This window comes from Microcaecilia unicolor, chromosome 1 (assembly GCF_901765095.1).
Source record: "Microcaecilia unicolor chromosome 1, aMicUni1.1, whole genome shotgun sequence".
Classification (NCBI taxonomy): domain Eukaryota; kingdom Metazoa; phylum Chordata; class Amphibia; order Gymnophiona; family Siphonopidae; genus Microcaecilia; species Microcaecilia unicolor.
Window position 1 is genome coordinate 508,172,127 of NC_044031.1, and position 16,519 is coordinate 508,188,645.

Sequence of the window (16,519 nt, forward strand, 5' to 3'; positions counted from 1 at the left end):
ATATTAAATAATGCAGCTTTAATGTGCATAATTAAATGAAGTATTCAGACCTTTTGTGTCTTAATTTATTTATTGTTTTAGGAAGTTTATTGGTGCTGAATTTCACGTATCAGTGTGGAAGAGAACAGGAAAAGGAGATCTCAGGGATAAGGAAGGAGAAGTAGGAGGAGGAAAAATAGGCAAGAAGAATCTAGAACATTATAAGGAGTCCAGAGAGAGGAGAAAGATGAATCACTCCTCTGGCAGCAGCCCTTCTCTTCCTCTCCTCACTTTGGGGCCCTTTTACTAAGCCGTGTAAGCGTCTGTGTGCCCAATGCAGTCCAAAATGGAGTTACCACTCAACTACCATGTGGCTCTTGCGGTAATTTTATTTTTGGCACGTGTCCGATACGCGCATCTGAAAAATATTTTTTATTTTTGGGCATTCGTAATGGACATGAGCCAAGTGGCATTTGACGCACGTAGGTCATTACTGCCAGTATTCTTTACCACTAGGTCAATGGCTGGCGGTAAGGTCTCAGACCCAAAATGGATGCGTGGCAATTTTGATTTTGCCGCATGTCCTTTTTTACAGCTGCGCTAAAAAATGGATCGGCGTGCGCCTACACTACCGCAAGCCATTTTTCAGCACGCCTTTGTAAAAGGACCCCTTTGTGTTCTTACTCTTTCTGTCCCCCTTCCCACTCCATGCCCTTGATCTCTCTGTCTTACCCTTCCCATCCCAATTCTCTTCCTCTCCTCTTCCTTTCCACAGTCTCTCAATCTTCCTCTCCAACCTCTATCCTTTTTGTCTGTCCCTTCCAATCCTATTCTGTAGTAAGAAGTCAATCATATTTTTCAATTTAGCTCTACTTGAATGATCTATCAATTAAACATATTTGCTTTAAAGTCAGGGCTTTTTTTGAGGGGGTATTTGGGGGGTACTGTGTACTGGCACCTTTTTCTATCGTTTGCTAAAATTGACCCATGGTCCCTAAGTTTAATGAAAGAGCTCAGGCTCTACACACCAATTCTGTCTTGTCATAGATTTTGTGACTGGTTGCAGGGGGCCTGGCCATTTTGGGGTGGGTCCTTCAGTGATCTCCCCACCCCTGAAGGGTGGCCCAGCATTTGAGTACTGGCACCTTTTTTGCTAGAAAAAACACACTGTTTAAAGTATATATTAGAAAGCTCACATACATTTCAGGTTGCTAAATTTTGGAATGGTCCTGCACAATATTTGAGAAATGTACCTTCTTATTCTCTCTTTTGAAAATTTTAAAGGCCCTCAGGGGCAGGAAAGGCTGAAGAAAAGACCCTGGGATTGGCTGAAAACAGACTGCTTTTTGTGACGGTGCCAGTCCAGCACTGCTTTAAAAAAGTTAATCGCTACAAAAAGAGGTGCTGCATCGGGTGTGGGGGGGAGGGTGTTGGGGAGAGATGCCCGAGCAAGTCACAGGGAAGGAGAATGCCAAGAGGAAGCACGATGAGCCCAAATGGTTCCCCAAATTCTTAAACTAGCAAATGGCTCACGTGAGCCAGTGTGGCTCTAGCACACCACTGCTCTGCTCTATAGTGTCTGGTAAGTGTAGCAAAGGCATCTGGACTGTTGAATAGCAAGGTCTATGATGTGTAGCTGCCCATCCAATCAACCATACCCAGTGAAGAGCTCCAGAAACTGATATTATGATTTAGGCATTTAAATACTTGAAAGGAATTAATATAGAACCAAATCTTTCCAGAGAAGTGGAAATGGTAAAACTAGAGGACATGAGTTGAAGTTGCAGGGTAGTAGACTTAGGAGTATTGTTAGGAAATTCTTTTTCATGGAGAGGGTGGTCAATGCCTGGAATGCCCTCCCGAGGGAGGTGGTGGAGACAAAAACGGGGATGGAATTCAAATAGGTGTGGGATGAACACAGCGGATCCCTAATTAGAAAATGGATGGTTTAAAAGACAAAACTTAATGACTGCATATGTGTGATGTATTGAGTGGTGCTTAGATGGCGACTCTGAAGAACTAAGGCCAGTGCCGGGCAGCATTCTAGGGTCTGTGTCTCATATATTGCAAGACAGTTTAGGATGGACTGGAGAGGGCTTTGACAGCAACTCTAGTAGTTGGAATGTGAGGACAGTGCCAGGCAGACTTCTATGATCTACGCCTCAGAAATGGCAAAGAAAGATACCCAGAATTCAAAGGCATACTCAAAGAGCCATGTCTAATTCTAATTGCACCCTTGGCTTTGACTTTTGGATGCATTACTGTTTTATATTTTTGCAATGGACATTTATTTAAATATAATCTTTTTATTAAGTACATTTTTTTATTTGTTTTCCTTGGCTTCATTTTTTGGACTACCTCACTGTTTTGTTCCATTGACTACTTTGTGGGGATTCTGTTGTTCTTTTTCCTTTTGAAGTGGGATTAAGGCTGGACTTCTCAAACCTGACAGCTAGTCAAGTTTTCAGGTTACCCACAGTAAGGATGAGTGAGATAAATCTGTAGGTATTGGAGCTCAGTGTATGCACATTTATTTCTGTTACTGAAATCCCAACTAGCTGCAGGGTCACCAGAGTAATCTGGTCGCTGTGCTCTACAGTGCATTTTTCTCCAACACTTTTTTTTTCCTATTTAAAGACTCTGCGAAGCTTACTTTATTGCACTTCCATGACCCCTGAGGAAGACTTTGTGCTGAAACACGGCCCGTGTATTTGTTTCAGTATATTTTTGGCAAATAAACTCTTGGATGCTCTTACTCCTTGTTTTCCTTGGTCATTTGAAATTTTCCTCACTTTAGGAGTCAGCATTCAAGAAAAAGACCTAGGTGTGGTGCATTCACTCTGCAGCTCCTCAGTACCTCTCCACCCTCATCTCTCTCATCTGCACCCTTCTCCTCCACCGCTAACTCTAGACTCCGTTCCTTTTATCTTGCTGCACCATATGCCTGGAATAGACTTCCTGAGCCAGTACGTCAAGCTCCATTTCTGGCCGTCTTCAAATCTAAGCTAAAAGTCCACCTTTTTGATGCTGCTTTTAACTCCGAACCCTTATTCACTTGTTCAGAACCCTTATTTTATCATCCTCACTTTAATATTCCCTTATCTCTTGTTTGTCCTGTTTGTCTGTCCTAATTAGATTGTAAGCTCTGTCGAGCAGGGACTGCCTCTTCATGTTCAAGTGTACAGTGCTGCGTACGTCTAGTAGCACTATAGAAATGATTAGTAGTAGTAAATACTAGGATCAAGTATGTTTATACCACATTCATTGTTGGTTTAACCATGAATTGATGTGTGAATGCTGAGCAGCTTATATGGACCATACAGGTCTTTATCTGCTGTCATCTACTATGTTTCTACTTAGCAGTACTGACAGCGACCAAGCTTATTTGTTTTTCATTTTTCGGGTACAATTTTAGGAATAAATTTACTAAGGTGCGTTAATTAACACAAGATCTAGCATTTTCAATGGGCCTTTTTACTAACATTGATGCAGATTAATATTTATTAACACAGACTAGTATATCTAGCCCTTAGACTGGAAGCTGTCTAAGGTTGAGAAATACCTCTCATGCCAGAATGAATAAGTACATAAGTATTGCCACACTGGGACAAACCAAAGGTCCATGAAGCCCAGCATCCTGTTTCCAACAGAAGTCAATCCAGGTTACAAATACCTGGCAAGATCCCAAAAAGATTCAATACATTTTATGTTGCTTATCCCAGAAATAAGAAGTGGATTTTCCCCAAGTCAATTTAATAATGGTCTATGAATTTTTCCTTTAGGAAGCCGTCCAGACCTTCTTAAAACCCTGTTAAGCTAACTGCCTTTACCATATTCTCTGGCAACAAATTCCAGAGTTTAATTACACTTTTAGTCATACTGAGAAGAGGCACACCCAGGATCTTGCATGCAGATTGCTTCAAAAATATGTTGAAAGATTTGAACATCCAAAATTCTTACCTGTAGAAAAAGTTTGTGGAAGTGACTGTGTGCATTTTGGCTCGGGTGCAAGTTTCAAAACAAAGGTATTTGCCTAGTTTTGCTGTGAGTATTGATGCCAAACCCATGTGTGAAAATTTTGCACAATCTTGTTGAACTGCAATTTGCCACAGTAGCTTAACGGGGTTTAAAAAAGGGCTGGATGGCTTCCTAAAGTCCATAGACCATTATTAAAATGGACTTGGAGAAAATTCACTGCTTACTTCTAGGATAAGCAGCATAAAATATATTGTACGTTTTTGGGATCTTGCCAGTTACTTGTGACCTGGATTGGCCACTGTTGAAAATAGAATGCTGGGCTTGATAGACCTTCGATCTGTCCCAGTATGGCAATACTTATGTACTTATGATCTTAACATACGTCTGGGATGGTACACCTGCAGTGCTTGCTTCAGGTAAGATGGGGCAGAAGCAAACACCTGATGAACAATTATCAGCACCTTAAAGTGAATCCTTTGTGCCACTGGAAGCCAGTGTAGTTGCTTAAGAGCAGGTATCACATGAGAAACTCTAGATAAACCCACAATTGTTCTCACAGCAGCATTCTGAACTAACTGCAATGCTTTAACTCTTGAAGTTTCCATTGAGGGCTGAGCCAGTCTGGCTTGGCCAGTCTCTGCTGCTGAGCTATGAGTGCCAGCTGCATTCCCAGAAGCCCCTATGCCTCATCCGGGCTCCATGTGCCAATTGCACTCCGAGGAGTCTTCGTCTTCCTCCGAGTGCCGATCACCCTCTCAGGAGCATTTCTGCAGCTGAGCCTTGGGCACCAAATGTGCCCCCCATAGGAAGATCTACAATGAGGGGAAGTAGGATGAAGATGAAAGGCGATAGACTCAGAAGTAACCTGAGGAAATACTTCTTCATAGAAAGGTGAATTCATGGAATGACCTCTCAGTAGCAGTGGTAGAGATAGAAACAGTATCTGTATTCAAGAGAGCTTTGGGACAAGTACATAGGATCTCTAAGCGAGTGATATAGAGAGTAGGTGGCATGAATGGGCAGACTGGATAGGCCATATGGTCATCTGCATACATTTTTTTAATGTTTCTGTGTAAAGGCTTTGCCCTGGGCATGCTCCTAAGGGCTGCTCCATTGCTGGGCCTCCTTTTCTTCCCTTTGCTGTCTTCAGGAGGTACCTCCAGGGGTTCCTACCATGGCAGGTTCATAACTCTGCTCTTTTTATGAGACTAACTAGCGCGCTTTCTCTTTTTCTTTAATCCCAGCCCTTCAGATTCTGTTACCTGCAGCTTCAGGTTTTTCTTAATAGAGGAAAGTGGCTCTCTCAGCCAAAAGGCCAAGAGCCAGAGACCCTAAACAGGATCTCTGTATCAGAGGAAGATCAACTCAATTTTGAGCCTGAATTCCAGGGAAGGTCTAGGGTAGCTCACCCCACTTATATTCTAGTTAGGAGCTTCCCTGACCCCATAATCTGCTTCAGTTGCCTTTATTAACCCCCCCCCCCTGTTTACTAAGTCATGCTAAGGTCAACACAGCCCATTCACTTTCAAAGGGCTGTGTCGGCGTTGCTGCACAACAGCCACTAGTGCGACTTAGTAAAGAGGGGGGTTAGTGTGTGTTTTATTATTAACCCCAACTTTATTTACCAACTTTAATAAATAATTATCCCCAGTGTGGTTTTTCTAGCAAAAAGGTGCCGGTATTCAAATGCTAGGCCATCCTTCAGGGTTAGGGTGATCACTACCCACCCCACATTAGCCAGGACCCTGCAACCAGTCACAGAATCCATGACACGGCAGAATTGGTGTGTAGAGCCGGAGCTCTTTCATTAAAACTTGGGGTCCATGGGTCAATTTTAGCAGACAATAGAAATTGTGCTGGTACTCTCAGTACACCTAAGTACCCCCTAAAAAAAAGCCTTGATTATCCCCAAACTGTGTAATTGCTGATCATTTAGGCAAACTAGGCATGTGCCTCGGGCCTAAAAGTTTATGGGAGACTGTGTCAGATGTGCTCATGATTCAAGAGGCTAGTATTGCCAAAGCCTGGATTTTTTTCAGGATTCTAAAAATTTGTAAATTACCTATCTCAAAGCCAGAAGGACGGCTAAGCGTATGGATATTTTTCAGAGTTTAACCCACTACAGCTCTCCATTTCCCCCCCTTTCCAATTCACAGGCTGTGGTAGGATCCAGCCAATGGGAAGGCTTCTAGTCAATGGAAGGAGGGGCAGAGCTGCAAGGATTGTAGTAGGGGAAGATGAGCTTTGCATGATTTGGGTCATTTTGGAGAGAACCAGTGATATCTGTGAGTGTTTTGGGGCTGGGAGGAAGTGTTGTTGAAAAGGAGTAGGATTGAAGAATGGGGAAAAAGTGTGAAGGGTCTGCTGAGGAAAAGAACTGGCAGCAAATGGCAGAGTTTTTTTTTTTTAGTTACATTTGTACCCCACAATTTCCCACTCATGGCAGGCTCAATGTGTCTTGCATATACAGGTACTTATTTGTACCTGGAGCAATGGAGGGTTAAGTGACTTGCCCAGAGTCACAAGGAGCTGCCTGTGCCTGAAGTGGGAATTGAACTCAGTTCCTCAGGACCAGAATCCACCACCCTAACCACTAGGCCATGATAGTTGGCAGACCCAGTGAGAGGGTGGTGGGAGACTGTCTGGATGAGCACATGAGCAGCAGGACTGTACTAGAAAAGAGAGCTAGCTAGAGTGCATGCATTCATTTTTGTATGTTTCTGTGTCTCTGGTGAGGATAGTCACATAAATAAAGCTTCCCTTTGAAAATCTGGCCTGGAATGGAGAAGTTCACTGGTACAAATATACCTCTGGAGATATTAAATGAAGGGAAGTATTCAGCCCAAGGAATTTACTTGGGCAAATACCTGTGAACACTGTCCTAATACTGCCTCCATTCTGCCTATATCCTTTCAGAAAAATGAAAAAAGCTAAATATTTTATTTTGCCTTTTCCATTTGTGAACCGTTTTTCAGATGTAAAACTTTGTAACTTTATGTCTTGGACATGGTCCATAAATTTCACTCTTTTAGGCAGTTTGCCCTTGAAATCTGTGATTTGTATCTGAGGTAATGGAGAGTGAACATGACTTGCTGGACTTTTCTGTTCTCAGTCCACTGCTGCACAGCTGCCAAGTTACCCAGCTCCAGGAGGGAGACTTCTTGGCCAGTCCTGTTTTTTTTTTTTTAAACTTATATCCCAATTCAGTATTCTATTTGTAGTCCCTGATACCACCAATTGAAATCAGGACTTCAGGTCCCATAATGTACCAGGATAGGGTTGCAGAAATCCATGACTGTCTTAGAATTTCTCTCCTGGAACCGGGAAACTTAGCAGCTCTCTAGCTCTAACCATGAAGCCTCTCCAGTTGAAAGCATGGGCTAGCATAGTCCCTATGCTCATTCACAAACTATTATGCTATCATACCCACGGTTAGGCTGTGCACTTTTCCCTGCTAGAGAGGTGAAATGATGGTGGGATAGGGGGGCCCCACAAATATGTTTGCCTAGTGTTAATCCGGCCCTACCCGTGACAGCAAGAGTGACATTTTATTAAGGCATCTCCTGCTGATGGAGGGGGAAGTGGCTTGTTGGTGCCAAGAAGAATTGGAGGAAGGAAGAGAAGGCTGTGGAATTGAGGTGTGCCACAGTGGAGTCAGGAGATGGAGTGCAGGAGATGTCTTAAAATCTCCGTCTTCAAAATTAGGCCCTCTTGGTAGCTCCATTTCACTAAAATGTGTTAAGCACTTAGGGGTCCTTTTACTAAACTGTGGTAAAAAGGGGGCCTGCATCAGCGTGTGTTTTTGACACGCGCTGAGGCCCTCTTTTACTGCAGCGGGTCAAAAGGCTGTCTTTTATTCTCAAAGAAATGGCAGTGCGATAAGTGAACCATCTACCGCATGGCCATTTTGGGGGAGAGCACTTACCACCACCCATTGAGGTAGTGGTAAGTGCTCCCGCTCTAACCCAGCGGTAACTGGACAGTGTATGGCGCAGCCCAATTACTGCTGGGTAAGCAGCGGCGCTGGAAATGGTGCTGGGTGTGGGAACGGCAAGCAGTAAGCCCGTATTGGACTTACCACCGCTTAGTAAAAGGGCCCCTTATTGCATGGTTAATGCCTGGTAACAGACTACCGTGTAACTGCATTAAAGGATTTTGTGGTAGTTTGTTTCTGCGCGTTCCTTGTTTTTTTTGTTGAATTTTTCTGTCAGGGGGCATGGAAACTTGCCCTTACTGCACACCAACTGGGTAATGCACTGTTAGTGTGGGACACTACTGCCTCCTAAATGGGAACATTAACACACAACCTGGAATAAAAAATAGTAGGAACCCCCCCCCCCCCACCCCCCAAAAAAGGTTCAGTCACCATGTGGTAAAATCCCACATTATGCTGCAGTAACTGCAAATTTTATTGCAGTTTGTTGCCATGGTTAGGGCCACCTTAAGGAATTGGCAAAGTAAACATATACCTAGAGTCCAAACGTTTAAGGGCCGCCTGCTCAGGTAAGTCCAAGGAGGGTTAGGAATGATAACTGTTTGACGTTTTTCAGGATTCAATAGATTTTTGCATTAATATCCATAAGCCAGAAAGAAGGATAATGTGTATGGACAATTTTCAGAGTTTAAAAACTCTCTGCATATCTCCAATCTCTGCCTACCCACCACCACCCTTCTTCTCAACCCCCCCCCCCCCCATGTCAAGAGCCTTTCTTGCCTGCTTTCAGAGTAACTTGCTGCAGAAACTGTGGACAGGATCCAGCCAATGGGAAGGCTGTGGGGGTGGATGTTGGAGAGAGGCAGAAAAATAGGAAATTACATTTTCTTGTTTTGAATATATAGTTTTAGCTTTTTTTCTGTTCTATCTCAGAAGTGTCTGAATTAAGATGGCTGAACAAAGGCAACGTAGTCTGTCTACATCTGGAGAAGCATTATATCAAATTCTGGGGCTGCAAAAAGGGTCAACAAATGAAGAAATCAAGAAATCCTACAGGTAGGGATAGATTACCATCTATCTATAAACAAACAAAAAACATTAAAGTTACTGTCGCTGTAGCAGCATCTTCTCTTTGTGGATCTTTATTGCCCTGGCTTTCCGGCAGGGGTGGACAACCTTTATATACAGAGGGGCTGCAAAAATGTCAGAATTGTCACTAGCAGGCGGCAACATTATATAATGTTGGAACCAGAAATGCACAGAGCTTCATAGACCTTCTGTGATAGACAAATAAGTAAAAATTTAGTTAAAATCAACAGAAACAAACTGCTAGAATGGCTATTCTTAAAATATTTGCAAAATACAGTATTTAAAATTGCCGGAACTCTGGTTAATAATGTTTTCTGTGTGTACTTTCCATGGCCTCGCGGGCTGCATAAAATTCAATGACAGGCCGCATTCGGCCCGTGGGCTGCAGGTTGCTGAAGGAAATTATAGGCCTATGTTTTCAGCTACTTTGTACAGTCAGTCAGTGAAGGAATGTGGAGGAGTATGGGTCAAGTATTCAGTGATACACCCTGAAGGACATGTCAAGCATATAGGAGGGGGTTTGTTCAGAAATGAAATCAGATCATCACATAGAAGTAATGTAAATAACAGGTATATGTGTCTTATGTAAAATACCTGGCACATAGTATAACCCTGTCAAACTGGTTTTGGGCAGAATTTGTTTCCCTCAAAAGTGTCTGAAGACCTGAGAGGTTAGACAGCGACCTCTTCAAGCTGCCTCCTGACCAACTATTCCTAACCACGCACGTATGGACTGCATCATTTTATGCCCTTTCTGCTAAAATAGGTAGTTCTAAAGGGCATCACTCATGCACTAATAAGCCATTTATGTATTATCCTGGGTTGTACTTATGGAAATCACAATATAGTAACGGTATATAAGTTGCAGCACAATGCTTTGTCATTCAGCCAATCTGATTGCTGTCTTATAATGCTGTGGGAACTGATTATTTAATTATCTTCCTCTGTTGGTGGACGGGAATCTGGAGGCTTTGAACTGAACTGTTTTGGGTTGCCCAGGGTTACTGGATACCATTTGGCCCTAGGTAAGAAAATTTCTTCTTACTATGGTGCTGTGTATGGCTGGGTTTTCTGTGTGGCCCCTCCAATGCCTCTTGATCTCTCACTTTTCTTTTCTCCTGCTAGTGTAAAACCAATATAGCATTATAGAAACTTTGAAGGTGGTTTTTTAGCTGAATAATACAACAATTAGCTGAATAATACAACAAACAAAATGTTCCATTCAATGTGGAAACTCAAGAGTAAGTTTTTCTTCCCAAGGGAAATATTCCGCAGCCTGGTACAATCAATGGTGCTAAGCCACCTAGATTACTGCAATGCAATCTATGCTGGATGCAAAGAACAAATCATTAAACTCCAAACTGCCCAAAACACTGCAGCCAGACTCATATTTGGAAAATCGAAATACGAAAGTGCCAAACCCCTAAGAGAAAAACTACACTGGCTCCCACTTAAAGTACTACTACTATTTAGCATTTCTATAGCGCTACAAGGCATACGCAGCGCTGCACAAACATAGAAGAAAGACAGTCCCTGCTCAAAGAGCTTACAATCTAATAGACAAAAAATAAATAAAGTAATCAAATCAATTAATGTGAACGGGAAGGAAGAGAGGAGGGTAGGTGGAGGCGAGTGGTTACGAGTCAAAAGCAATGTTAAAGAGGTGGGCTTTCAGTCTAGATTTAAAGGTGGCCAAGGATGGGGCAAGACGTAGGGGCTCAGGAAGTTTATTCCAGGTGTAGGGTGCAGCGAGACAGAAGGCGCGAAGTCTGGAGTTGGCAGTAGTGGAGAAGGGAACAGATAAGAAGGATTTATCCATGGAGCGGAGTGCACGGGAAGGGGTGTAGGGAAGGACGAGTGTGGAGAGATACTGGGGAGCAGCAGAGTGAATACATTTATAGGTTAGTAGAAGAAGTTTGAACAGGATGCGAAAACGGATAGGGAGCCAGTGAAGGGTCTTGAGGAGAGGAGTAGTATGAGTAAAGCGACCCTGGCGGAAGATGAGACGGGCAGCAGAGTTTTGAACCGACTGGAGAGGGGAAATTTGCACTCTGGTTCATAAAATCATCCACGGCAAGGCCCCAGTCTACATATCAGACCTCATAGACTTACCAACCAGGAACACAAAAAGATTAGCACGCACATTCCTGAATCTCCACTACCCCAGCTGCAAAGGATTAAAATTTAAATTAACATATGCATCCAGCTTCTCTTACATAAGCACGCAACTATGGAATGCACTACCAAACGCCATAAAAACAATGCATGACCTAACAAACTTCTGAAAATCACTAAAAACCAATCTGTTCAATAAGGCATACCACTATGTTCCATCCTAAACACCAGACAACGAAACTTATACCAGAACTGGACAAAACGAACTCTCTATACTTGACTACCTCATTTACTTTGTCACTAATGAACTTTAACGCTATACCACTTTATCTCTCATCCCGAAAATTAATTCTCTATACCTGACTGCTTAATCTACTCTGCCACTATGAACTTTAATGCAATACCACTTTGTAATTCTCATTCCGGAAATGGCGATCGCCTTTACGGAACAATGTAAGCCACATTGAGCCTGCAAATAGGTGGGAAAATGTGGGTACAAATACAATAAATAAATAAAACATAGAAACAAAACTAAGACTACTTACGTGCTCCTTCCTCAGGGTGTGTTTGTATAATTGATAAAACAAACTTGCTGTGACACTGTAGCCTATACATATTGAACGTGTCATGCATACATAATTAATGTAAGGAGCATTAATACACATTTCCAATAAATGCAACTAAAACCAACTGGTATTCACTAGTAAAAACATATAATACTGGTCTAAAAATGTTTTAAAACAGTGTTATATACTGTAAAAAAAAATAGTCTGTGGTGGCTGAAAAATGGCAATGCTAGCAACAGGTAAAAAAACGAACTCAAAATCCAAAAACAAAGTGCTTAAAAAAAACATCTGGAGACGTTTCCCATTCCATAAGTACCAAAAATATAGCTAAAAAAAATCTCAAGTTCTCAAATCTTGTTAAAAAGATTAAAGACGTGATGGAACGCATTGAAAGCGATTCAGTTCATTTCAGTGGTGTAAGCATGACATGTTCAGTGTGTATAGGTTAGGGTGTCACAGCAAGTTTGTTTTATCAATTGTACAAACACACCCAGAGGAAGGAGCATGTAAGTAGTCACTTTTAGTTTTATTTCAATGTTTTAAGAGTTTTATTTATTTATAAGATTATTCCAAGCATAAACACTTGCAAAAGCAAAACAGGGAAAATATTCAAACAAATAGGAAAGATGAAATATTTTCAAAACCTTCCTTAGACCACTATAATGGAGGAGAGTGGAACATTAATCCAGGAGTTAAAGAAGAAACATGCAAAATAAGAAAGCCAGGTTAGGACAAGATGACGTCTTGAGCAGTCACGTGTTCTGAGCTCCTGACCCCCCACGACCTCCGCCTGACATACTGGAGCTTTTCCCCGTGTTATTCATGGGGAAAAGAAAAGGAAAAACCAGGGCTCAGCCTTCCTCCAACCCTGGAGATAACCTTACCCTGCGACAGACTACTCTGGAGAGGTTCGGCGTCCAGACATCCGAAATGCCGGCACCCACGTCAGTTTGATCTGCGATTTCATCAGCGGATCACAGCATAGAGGGAGTTTCGCTTAGCCCTCCCTCCAACGCAGCTCCCCCACGTCCTAGAAGCAGTTTGGCGTCGGCTGAGGAACAGCGTTGCGAGACGCCCGGTGAGGAGTTGTTCTCCCAAGCTGCTGGAGGAGGACCCGCCGCTGCCTCGACCCCAGGAGTTTCAACAACTAAGGATATGAGGGCAGTTAAGCCTTCTTATTCCTTCGACCTGGAAGCTGCCTCCATTGGTATTGGGGGGGGGGGGGGGGGGGGATGTAGGAAGCCCTGTGGGATGCAATACAGGGTTTGAACTCTTCCCTTCTTCAGTGAGAGAGAGATTCTAGCTCAGAGGCTTGAATATTTAGATAATCATGGGAAGAAGAATAATTTGAGATTTTTAAATTTTTCCTAAATTCCTGCTTTACAAAGGTTGAAAAGATATTTTGGAGAAATATTGGGAATTCCGGCTGAGAGTTTTCCACCCATAGTCAGAGCCCAATATATAAGTGGATTCAGAACTCCAACCATGAACCCTCAACCTGAACTAAATCTGACTGAATTCTTGGAGAGCTCTTTGGAAGTTGTTACTGAACGAACAACTCTTCTAATAACTCTTGCCTCTTAGAACCAGACAGAAATAATATATTTCGTTTGTACTTCAGACACATGGATGCATCTTTCTTTGGGTCTAAGTGTCAACTTTTCCCTGATTTAGCTAGAGACACGCAAAAAAGAAGGTGAGAATTCCTGGATTTAAAACCAAGAGTACTCGCTTGGTGTCCTTTAATCTGACTAATTATGTGTTTTTTTTGACCCAAAGAAATTGCAGAAATTTGTAATATCCAAGGAAGGTGTAAGAGATGCTTCCCTGAATGCTCCCACATGTTAATTATATATGTGTTTTTTGCACCAGACGAACTGAAAGCCTTTCTGGACTTGAAGAATCTCTCTAAGGGAAATGTGACTTCTGAGAACTAGCTGACATAGATATATATGATTGTGGGTTTCACCCTAGGCTTTTTCTTCTTTTTATTTATTTATTTATAAGCTTTAATATTACATTCGTATAACAAATGCATTAGAAATAGGAAATAATTTTTAACCCTAAAATTAGGGTAGAAAGGAAATTACTCTCAAACTTAGTCCACAATGGTGGGACAAGATACAAGGAAAAAAATGAACTTATAAATCAAATCAAATTAGAGCAGTGGAGTGCCGACACTCGCAGCCAATTTAACCAGCATTTAACCCCCAAATAACGTATTTGGCATTTCAAAGGATAAGCCAAAAGAAAGGAGGCCCCCAACCTTTTAACTTTTTGCATCATCAGGAATCCTTTTCTTCAATCTTGTGTAGATTTAGTAACATCCGGATATATCCATTGCAGGGGTATAGTCAGACTTCGGTGGGAGGGGGGTCCAGAGCCCGAGGTGAGGGGGCACATTTTAGCCCCCCCTCCCCCCGCCATTTTTGATCTGCCGCCACCACCACCACCAACTTGGCCCATAAAAAAAAACACGGATCTATTAGCATTCTTTGGCAATAATAACCTAATTTCAGCCCAAAGCAAGGTCAGAAACAGGCAAAATGCATAGTACATTGAAAGCCATAGAGCAGAGGCCCCTAAATTAATGCCTGCAGGCTGCATGTTCCCCACAAAGCAAGTGTTTCCTTGCCCACAAGTTGGTTCTGGCTTGTAGGGCAAGTGTTACTTTTCTTTATATTTTTTTTCCACATGTGATGAAGGCAGCAAGGCTGGCGGGATTTCCAGACTCTACCAGCAGAAGAGGAAGATGTGGGAGGGGGAGGGCGGAGAGATAGATAGGGTATTGCACTCAATTGTTCCCATCTGTTGAAGTAAAACAGACCTTTGTTACTAGCTTTAATCTAAAATTATGTTATGTTTATAGTGTGACCTTCAGGATCCTTCTAAGGGGGTTTACTCAGTCTCTGTTTTAAAATGAGGTATATTAATTTAATATAAGTACATAAGTACATAAGTAGTGCCATACTGGGAAAGACCAAAGGTCCATCTAGCCCAGCATCCTGTCACCGACAGTGGCCAATCCAGGTCAAGGGCACCTGGCACGCTCCCCAAACGTAAAAACATTCCAGACAAGTTATACCTAAAAATGAGGAATTTTTCCAGTCCATTTAATAGCGGTCTATGGACTTGTCCTTTAGGAATCTATCTAACCCCTTTTTAAACTCCGTCAAGCTAACCGCCCGTACCACGTTCTCCGGCAATGAATTCCAGAGTCTAATTACACGTTGGGTGAAGAAAAATTTTCTCCGATTCGTTTTAAATTTACCACACTGTAGCTTCAACTCATGCCCTCTAGTCCTAGTATTTTTGGATAGCGTGAACAGTCGCTTCACATCCACCCGATCCATTCCACTCATTATTTTATACACTTCTATCATATCTCCCCTCAGCCGTCTCTTCTCCAAGCTGAAAAGCCCTAGCCTTCTCAGCCTCTCTTCATAGGAAAGTCGTCCCATCCCCACTATCATTTTCGTCGCCCTTCGCTGTACCTTTTCCAATTCTACTATATCTTTTTTGAGATACGGAGACCAGTACTGAACACAATACTCCAGGTGCGGTCGCACCATGGAGCGATACAACGGCATTATAACATCCGCACACCTGGACTCCATACCCTTCCTAATAACACCCAACATTCTATTCGCTTTCCTAGCCGCAGCAGCACACTGAGCAGAAGGTTTCAGCGTATCATCGACGACGACACCCAGATCCCTTTCTTGATCCGTAACTCCTAACGCGGAACCTTGCAAGACGTAGCTATAATTCGGGTTCCTCTTACCCACATGCATCACTTTGCACTTGTCAACATTGAACTTCATCTGCCACTTGCACGCCCATTCTCCCAGTCTCGCAAGGTCCTCCTGTAATCGTTCACATTCCTCCTGCGACTTGACGACCCTGAATAATTTTGTGTCATCGGCGAATTTAATTACCTCACTAGTTATTCCCATCTCTAGGTCATTTATAAATACATTAAAAAGCAACGGACCCAGCACAGACCCCTGCGGGACCCCACTAACTACCCTCCTCCACTGAGAATACTGGCCACGCAATCCTACTCTCTGCTTCCTATCTTTCAACCAGTTCTTAATCCATAATAATACCCTACCTCCGATTCCATGACTCTGCAATTTCTTCAGGAGTCTTTCGTGCGGCACTTTGTCAAACGCCTTCTGAAAATCCAGATATACAATATCAACCGGCTCCCCATTGTCCACATGTTTGCTTACCCCCTCAAAAAAATGCATTAGATTGGTGAGGCAAGACTTCCCTTCACTAAATCCGTGCTGACTTTGTCTCATCAGTCCATGTTTTTGTATATGCTCTGCAATTTTATTCTTAATAATAGCCTCCACCATCTTGCCCGGCACCGACGTCAGACTCACCGGTCTATAATTTCCCGGATCTCCTCTGGAACCTTTCTTAAAAATCGGAGTAACATTGGCTACCCTCCAGTCTTCCGGTATTACACTCGATTTTAGGGACAGATTGCATATTTCTAACAGTAGCTCCGCAAGTTCATTTTTTAGTTCTATTAATACTCTGGGATGAATACCATCAGGTCCCGGTGATTTACTACTCTTCAGCTTGCTGAATTGACCCATTACATCCTCCAAGGTTACAGAGAATTTGTTTAGTTTCTCCGACTCCCCCGCTTCAAATATTCTTTCCGGCACCGGTGTCCCCCCCAAATCCTCCTCGGTGAAGACCGAAGCAAAGAATTCATTTAATTTCTCCGCTACGGCTTTGTCCTCCTTGATCGCCCCTTTAACACCATTTTCGTCCAGCGGCCCAACCGACTCTTTGGCCGGTTTCCTGCTTTTAATGTATCTAAAAAAGTTTTTACTATGTA

General features: G+C 42.7%; 1 protein-coding gene across 1 annotated transcript in view; it reads left to right on the forward strand.

Moving 5' to 3' along the window:
* The first annotated feature begins 6,183 nt into the window (after positions 1 to 6,183).
* Positions 6,184 to 16,519, forward strand: part of DNAJC5B (DnaJ heat shock protein family (Hsp40) member C5 beta) — a 56,485-nt gene continuing 46,149 nt past the window's right edge. The window contains exons 1-2 of the mRNA XM_030215151.1: positions 6,184 to 6,242; positions 8,825 to 8,947. Coding sequence (XP_030071011.1) covers positions 8,841 to 8,947 — 107 coding nt within the window. The 5' untranslated portion in view covers positions 6,184 to 6,242; positions 8,825 to 8,840. The remainder of the gene's footprint in view (positions 6,243 to 8,824; positions 8,948 to 16,519) is intronic.